The sequence below is a fragment of the Zingiber officinale genome, chromosome 2B, assembly GCF_018446385.1.
Source record: "Zingiber officinale cultivar Zhangliang chromosome 2B, Zo_v1.1, whole genome shotgun sequence".
Taxonomy (NCBI): Eukaryota; Viridiplantae; Streptophyta; class Magnoliopsida; order Zingiberales; family Zingiberaceae; genus Zingiber; species Zingiber officinale.
Window position 1 is genome coordinate 56343136 of NC_055989.1, and position 8262 is coordinate 56351397.

Sequence of the window (8262 nt, forward strand, 5' to 3'; positions counted from 1 at the left end):
TAGTATTGTACCATATGCCACCACATTTTCACGTTGCTTGACAACCAAGTTACATTTTTTTCCCCTTTAAGAACAATAAGAAATTGTATATAAATATCTGAATTTGAAAGAAAAATAACTTTGACATAAATTAAGAATTATAGAACCTCCAAGTTTGAAGTGCCACATTCATAAACCTCCACATCATCTCTCCATTTTGGGTCGTTCATGTTTGAGGACTTGTTTGATATCACAACCTCACAAGTTTGATTATCAATGACCTGAGCAAGTTGAGCCTTTAATTTCTCTACTTCAGCCTTCAAGCTCTTATTCTCCTCTGATTGCTCTTTGAAGTTATCGATCGAATCCTTTGGGACTGATTCCCTTTTCTTTCTTGCAGTTTTAAAGTAGAGTTGGGGTTTTACACATCCTCCCATGCCTCTAACCCGTCCATAGTGTTCTGGATTTCCTAAGACAGTGGTCAACACATCATTCATCCCAGAAGATTTGAACTATCCTTTGACTTTCTTTTCCAACAAGTCATCCTACAATATGAGATTGTAACATATCAATCCAAAAATTCCAATATTATTTAGCAAGACAATATGAAAATTAGATAAAAAAAATATTTACAATTTTTTCAGCGACTTCTGCTATTTCCATATTTGTTATGTTACTAGATTTGTCCTCGCGAGCTTTACGCCAAAGTATTGATCTATCAACTTCCTCATTTTCAGCAATTAATTTTTTCTCCCTCTATAATTTCAAAAATGATTAGTTACATAATATTAAATACTTGCTTGAAAATGACAAATACAATGCTTCGAAGCTTACCAATTCAGCCTCTAACCCAATGTAACCCTTGCGAGACAATCTGTGATGGTATTTATAATGCATCGTTCGTTCTTTTTGCTTTTTATGAATAACCTACATAGAAGATACATTCATATGCAAAAGATATATATATATATAAACTTGTAAGCAAACAATCTATATTCCAAAGAATTGCAAATGCAAATGAACAAATATTACTGTAAGCAAACAAACATACTATACTATAATGTAAGCAAACAAACATACTATACTATAATGTTTGTTTGCAGGTGTAAGCAAACAAACATTTCAAACAAACAAACTTTAACACTTTAATCCAAAGTAAGGAAATTGCTGCAATTCGAAGAGTTGCTGCAATCATAAGTAATAGGCAAACTTACTTGCTGCAAACAAGATATAAAACGTGAAGGAACTTAATTACAATCTGAAGTAAGGAACCGAAGGAACTTATAATATGAAGTAAGGACCTTTTGGCAGCTTGGTCATAACTAATGACAGTTTATCCATGAGCTTGCGGTGGCTTGGGCAAGTTTGTGTTTAGTCCAGTCAAAGGCGATTGATTTACCACTTACCCAAAAAGCTCTAGCTAATAAATTGTAATATGGTGTCTAAGCTTGTTGCTGGCAGAAAACACATGAGAAAAAGAACGGTGAAGGGAGAAGTGTGAAGTTGGATTGGGAAGGGAAGGCAGCCCCTTCTAAGCTGCCAAAAATTCCAGAAATTAACGCTAATTGTAGCTGCCAAAATACCAATTTAAGAGAGACACAATGTATTATAATTATTACTCTCATACTTGTAACACATATTTACTAAATACTGGTGCAACACCATGTCTACATACTCATAATCACATAACTATTATCTGTATAGTTATGTGGTGCTTGCTAAATCTTCTATTTATCTGTATAGGGATTTTATGTGGAACAACATAAGTGGCAGTATTCCTACGGAAGTTGGCAAGATCACTTCATTGAGACTTCTGTAAGTCAAGTAGCTAGCAAAACACATTATAACTATGTTATGTTTCTGAGGTCTAATTTCTTTTCTTCTCCAGAAGGATGGTTCAAGGGATTTCAAATTTAATCTTTGTAATTTTCTTTTAACTTGTTTCATTGGGTCAGTGTGAATTACTTCTCATTCCTTGTTATTAATATATGGGATTACAGATGGATGAACAATCAATAAATGCAGGATTTTCTTCTCCAGTAAATGCAATAAATCAGATGGATTACAGATGGATGATTTCAACAAATACGGATGCAGGGAACAACTTCGATGCTTAACAAATACAAATCAAACAAATTTTCTTCCAAAGAATTGTAAATGCATGATTTTCTTATCCAATAAATGTAGTAAATGCAGGATTTTGAACTTGCAAATGCAAAAGAACAAACAACACTATACTGTAAAAAAGATGCTACAATCCTTAACACCATTACGTATACTTTCCCTAACACCATGAGTACGTACCTCCCATGATGGATGAAGTCTCTCATCTACAAATGCTTTCCAAACTGCTTTTGGAATCTGATATTGTCTCGGTGAAGAACTCAATTTTTCAGGATTGTCTTTATTTGGCCAAACAAATTTGCTAGTGAGTTTTTTTTTGAAATCTCTCCATTTTTGAGATGCTGAATTCATCACAGTAGCCTCACTTTGTGGTGCTAATTCAAACACATTCTGCAACACAAAATATTAGTTGGTACTATTAATAGAGAAGTTGAAGATGAATAAGGAAAAAAGCAACATACAAGCTAGATGATTATACAACTAATATGATAAGAATGAATTAAAGAAGGCAATGACAACATAGAGTTTGAAAGCTAATTTCATTTGAGATTATATTTATATATTAATCTTACCGAGATCTCTTCCCATATTTTTTGTTTTATATTTTTTGGAACAGTAGGCCAAGACTTTATGTTGATTAGCACCATAGTTCTAGCAACAGAGCCAATGTAGGATTGCAATGCCTTTCCATTTGCATTGTATAATGGGCGTCCCATGTCATCATAATCAATCTTCGCTTTTTTCCCCCATCTTGCAGCTGCAGTGAGTTTACACATTGATGTAGGACCTCATTTATTCTTCTGCACATCTACAGAACGTTCTTCTCTATAAGTAACTCCAAGTAGCTCCGCATCGGCTACTCCATGTAGCTCAGCATCGGCTACTCCATGTATCTCCTCAACTGCTACTCCCTGTTTTTTACGACCCATCGAGTATTATCTGCATAATAACATAAATGTAACCAATGTTAAAATTTATACAATAATAGTAACATAAACATGACGTAAATAATTACAATAACACATATAAATAAATAACAACACAAGCGTAAACATGACATAGAATTGCATAACATAATTACTTAAAGTGCATACAACATTCCTTCATGTTCAAAACATAAACATTGGATAAAAATACAAAACATCATTTTTTCTTTTTTGTGACCCATACACCCTCAATTTCTGATCTAAAATATCTTTCATGTGCAGGAATACAATGAGTATCAATATCATCAATTGGTCGAGAATCTGGAATACTTCTCCAATCATCATCATCTCCCTCATAACATCTATTTGGAACTGGGAGCACAATTGACCATCCTTTTTTTAATGGGTCATCAATATAAAATACTTGGTTGACTTGACTTGCAAGCACAAATTTGTCATTCTTGTGTCCTCGTTTGTTCAAATTAACTAAGGTGAAACCACATTCATCGTTGTTGATTATTCCTTTGTCATTTGCAATCCACGCGCACTTGAAAAGAGGAACGTGAAATTGATGATAGTCTAATTCCCATATTTCTTCAATCACTCCATAGTAAGACACATCAGCTAGCAAGGGATTCTTATCTTTAGCACTACATACAAGCATTGTGTTGGCAACTAAAGAAACCCCACTGTTTTGGCAAACTCTGTCATCATCCCGCGCCTTTGTTTGGTATAAATTACCATTTATCACATAACTATTATACTTAAGGATTTGCACATGCGGTCCATGGGCCAACCATGTTATTGTTGATGTTGTTCCACCATTGCAACTGTCACTTTCAGCAGCCACCTAACATGTATTCAATTTGAATATGGTGATTAAAAATTGTAGATATAAGTTGTTCAGCGCAAATGATAGTAAAAATTTAATGAATCTAGTATCCACCTTTGCACGAAACCAATCAATAAACCTCTTGTTGTGAGCATCTTGTATCCACCTTTCATCTTTCTCTTTTTTGGGAAACATTGATTTCAAAAATGTTTTATGTTCACTGTAGAAGTATTAATATATAAATTTGTGTTAGACATTAGATAATCTCAATTACATATGCAAAATCATAAATAATACAAAACACTTACATTATATAGGGAGATACTTCTTCCATATTTTCTAGCACAGTCAAATGTGCTTGTTGCAGATCAACTTGTTGCACTACAATTGGTGCGTTACATGCTTGCAAGCCAGAAATATTTGCTTTCGAGTCTCGAATTGATTGAGGGACTCCAATAGGATCAACGCCATTAAGATATTCTGAACAAAATTCAATTGCTTCTTCTGCTAAATATCTCTGAACAATGCAACCTTCAGGATGTTTTCGACTTCCCACATAACTCTTAAGCACCTTCATGCATCTTTCAAATGGATACATCCATCTGAAGTAAACTGGTCCACATAATCGGACTTCTCGAACAAGATGGGCAGTTTAGTGATGCATGATATCGAAGAAAGATGGGGGAAAATATTGCTCCAATAAGCAGAGTGTAACAACCAAGTCAGATTGCAGCTTATCTAACTTGGCTACATCTATAACTTTGCAACAAATATCTTTGAAGAAGAAGCATAATCTTATGATGGCATATTTAACATGTTTTGGCAGTACATCACGTATGACTATTGGCAAGAAATGCTGCATTAATACATGACAATCATGGGATTTCAAGCAAGTCAACTTCAACTGATCCATGCACACAATATTATTCATGTTCGAAGAGAAACCTTCTGGAACTTTTATATCCTTTAATGACTTGCACACTTGCAACTTTTCTTTTTTTGTGAATGAGCACGCAGCAAGAGGAAGATATGTTCTCTTCTCCCCAACTATAGGTGTTAATTCAGGCCTAATTCCCATCTCAACCATGTCCAACCTAGCTGCCACATTATCCTTGGTTTTTCCTTTCTCAATATGCATAACATCAAGACAATGCCTTACATGCAGGTGTTTCCAGTAAGGAATATTAAAAAATATTGATTTATTCTTCCAACATTTTCTGAAATTTATTGCTCCTAAATCTTTTTCTTCTATATTGACTTCCAACTTATTAGCCTTTGCATTCTTTATTTTCCCTTTCACACTTATCTTCTTTCCAAACTCACACCTTATGTCAGAAAGTTTGTCAAACAACTTAATCCCAGATAATGGTCTAGCTGCTTCTCCAAGTTCCTCCATGCCATTAAACTCCTTCATTTGCCTACGATAGGGATGAAACCGTGATAGGAATCTTCTATGGACAGCAAATGACATTTTCTTCCCATTTTCCAAGTGTTTTGCATAAGTATCTTCTCCGCATACTGGACATGCATAATAACCATGTGTAGTACATCCACTAAAGTTACCATAGGCAGGAAAGTCATTGATGGTCCATAATAAGACTGCTTTAAGAGTGAAGAACTTCCTTCGATAAGCATCATAGACTACATCAACTCATTCCCACAATCGTTGCAAATCTTCAACTAGCACCTCCAGATAGACATCAATATCATTTCCAGGCTGCTTAGGCCCTGAAATGAGCATAGTTAGCTTGATGTATTTCCTCTTCATGCACATATTTGGAGGTAAATTATAGTTGACCAACAGCTGTACCGACTGCTAAGGTTGCTATGAGGATTAATGCCATCAGCTGCAAGTGCTAGGCGAAGATTTCTTGGCTCACTTTCAAATTCAGGCCACATATGATCCACCAACTTCCATGACGGTGAATCAACTGGATGACGTAACTGACCAACAACTCTTGTAGAATCTGCATGCCATGTTAAATTTCTCAAGGTCTCTAAATATTTAAACATGCGCTTAAATCTTGGAATGGGAGGGAAATACCAAACCACCTTAGCAGGAACACCTTTCTTCTCAACCTTGTTTTTGGTTAGCTTCCACCGTGACAAGCCACATCTAGGGCAATTTACGCAGTTTTCATATTGCTTCCTATAAAGAATGCAATCATTTGAACAAGCATGAATCTTTTCATGAGTCAGCGCTAAACAACTCAATGTCTATTTTACATCATACATTGGGGATGGTAGATTGTGATTATTTGGTAGCATATCCCCAAAATCTAATAGTAGATCTGAAAATAGAGCATCACTCATTCCATGCCTTGCTTTGGTATTGTACAGTTTAACAAGTGCACTCAACTTTGTGTAACGTTCGCATCCCTTGTACAATGGCTTCTCTGATTCCTCTAAAAATTTCATAAACGCTTCAGGATTTTCTGTATAGTTATCGTACGCTGCTTCACACATGTGAGCGGTTTCAAAGTTGTCATAATCATTATTAATTGGCCCCTGGTTGTCACTCCATTTTAGTTTATCATCTTTAGCAAGCTCACCATGCCAAATCCAATTCACATAGTTTTGACTAAAACCATGGAAATAAAGATGCTCTGAAATGGACTTAATCGACCCTTTTTTAAGATTGATACATTTGCAACAAGGACAATGAATGTCATTGGGGTCAATATTCAGATTCTGTAAACAATCTTTAATGAACTGTTCCACACCCTCCTCATACTGTTTGGACCTTCTATCCGAGTATATCCAGGATTTATTCATTTCAATCTAGCAAAATCCCCAAACAAATAGGTCAAAATCTGAAGATATTAAAGTAAATAAATAAAAATTTAAAAATACTAAATGCAACTCAAAATGTAAAATCATTGGAACTTCAATTTGTGAAATCTAATACAAGTAAGAAGAGATAGACCAAAGAGGTTGGTGTGTGGTATGAAGAAAAATTTATTAAAATTAATATACTAATCTCTAATGGTATTAAGTTGTTTATAATATATGTTGGTTAACAAAAGAGTGATCAATAGTTTCATAATTGCATTGTAAATAATAATATAGATTTGTAAATACATAATTGCATTGTAGAAAGAGCTATAAAATGGTCAACCTTCATTGCATAACATTTCTCTAATGGTCAACCTACATTGCATTTGACATGTGTTGTACTTAATGTTCTCATTTGTTTGTACACTTCCGTATCAACTTTTTTTGTTTATCACCTACCTTTGCAATCCTATTACGTTCCTTTCTTTTCTTCACTCATCTTCCTTCTTGCTCAAGAAGTGCAGATTCTTCCCCTTTTTCTCCAGCAATTCATTTCCTTCTCCTAATGATTCAAGCCCTACGAGTTAAAACCTATGACAGATAATCTGTTCCAAAATCGTGTCCCTCTCTACTTGTGCTGGTTTTTTCTGAAGTTGAAGATTTACCATCGATACTAAGCTTCAAACAGTGCTGTGGTTGTTCACACATTAGGTGCTATGATCAAAATTTTTTTGGCAGGCTACTCGGGATTAATTGGAGAAAATCTATCAACATACCAAGTAACCTATCCTTAGTTTAGTCATATATCATGTAAAAAAGTTATCTTTGTTAGGGTATTGCTGTAAAAAATTCAAGAGGCACGACAAAAAACTGAACCAATTCTAGAGGAACTAACAGAAAACTGAAACCTTTCATCAGAACATACCTACTACTCAAGAGATGGAGGAGATAACTATAGGTAGAATATTAATGGCACAACATAGGAAAGAAGGGGTTGAGAAGGAAGAAACCTAGTGTCGGGTGACTCTCGGTGTCAGGGAGAAAATACAGACGAAGCTGTCGTTCGCGTTGGGGAGAAACGCCGAAGGAGGAGATAGCCGTCAAGAGGCACGAAGGAGAAGGCTGGTGTCGAGGGGGTGTCGCGCGTCAGGGAGGAACCGCGACGAGTGGCCGTCGCGCGTCGGGGAGAAAGCGAAGAGGAGAAAATGCGAGAAGAAATTAAAAGGGCAGATTCAGGTTTAGGGTTTAGTGAATTAAAATCCTTATAATAATAAAACCAATTCATTGAAAAAACCTTATAACTAATAAACCAATTCAACTTTTAACCAACTATAACACTATAATATTAATTCATTTAACTTATTACTTCATCAATTATCCATATAAAATTTATTTTATAACTTATTACTTCTCCGAATATATAGTATAAAGTAATAAGTCAGATAAAATTAGAAGTGAGGTCCATGTTTTTAAACCTATGAAGTATAAAATTATATTTACTGCATCAAATTTATTATCGAAGTTGATTATCATATATTACTTCGCACTTGCTGATTGACGAAGTAAACAGTGGCGAAGTCTATTGTTCATTTTCACATAGTGTAAAACAAGGAACTCAGAACTGAA

The 8262-nt window shown here is 34.9% G+C and overlaps 2 protein-coding genes across 2 annotated transcripts; both read right to left on the minus strand.

Moving 5' to 3' along the window:
* Positions 1–491: 491 nt before the first annotated feature.
* On the minus strand, positions 492–3032 carry LOC122048287. The gene is made up of 7 exons (XM_042609879.1): positions 2921–3032; positions 2676–2860; positions 2284–2493; positions 1194–1196; positions 814–906; positions 613–735; positions 492–524 (listed from the first exon to the last, which is right to left on the minus strand). The coding sequence occupies exons 1-7, from the start codon at positions 3030–3032 to the stop codon at positions 492–494; spliced, it is 759 nt and encodes a 252-aa protein (XP_042465813.1).
* A 1481-nt stretch (positions 3033–4513) lies between these two features.
* On the minus strand, positions 4514–6327 carry LOC122048288. Its single transcript, XM_042609880.1, has 3 exons — positions 6200–6327; positions 5664–6010; positions 4514–5502 (listed from the first exon to the last, which is right to left on the minus strand). Exons 1-3 carry the CDS (start codon positions 6325–6327, stop codon positions 4514–4516), a joined length of 1464 nt encoding a protein of 487 aa, XP_042465814.1.
* Positions 6328–8262: the final 1935 nt, after the last annotated feature.

Bases quoted from the DNA above. Each gene is read 5' to 3' on its own strand.
- LOC122048288 (XM_042609880.1), bottom strand. From the start codon at position 6,327: ATGTGTGAAGCAGCGTACGATAACTATACAGAAAATCCTGAAGCGTTT. The intron at 6,011-6,199 runs GTACAATACCAA...CATTCTTTATAG, and splicing joins TTGAGTGCACTTGTTAAACT to GAAGCAATATGAAAACTGCG. The intron at 5,503-5,663 runs GTTGGTCAACTA...GAGTTGATGTAG, and splicing joins CCTTAGCAGTCGGTACAGCT to TCTATGATGCTTATCGAAGG.
- LOC122048287 (XM_042609879.1), bottom strand. From the start codon at position 3,032: ATGGGTCGTAAAAAACAGGGAGTAGCAGTTGAGGAGATACATGGAGTA. The intron at 2,861-2,920 runs GTTCTGTAGATG...AACTCACTGCAG, and splicing joins AGTTACTTATAGAGAAGAAC to CTGCAAGATGGGGGAAAAAA. The intron at 525-612 runs GTAAATATTTTT...CTCATATTGTAG, and splicing joins CAGAAGTCGCTGAAAAAATT to GATGACTTGTTGGAAAAGAA.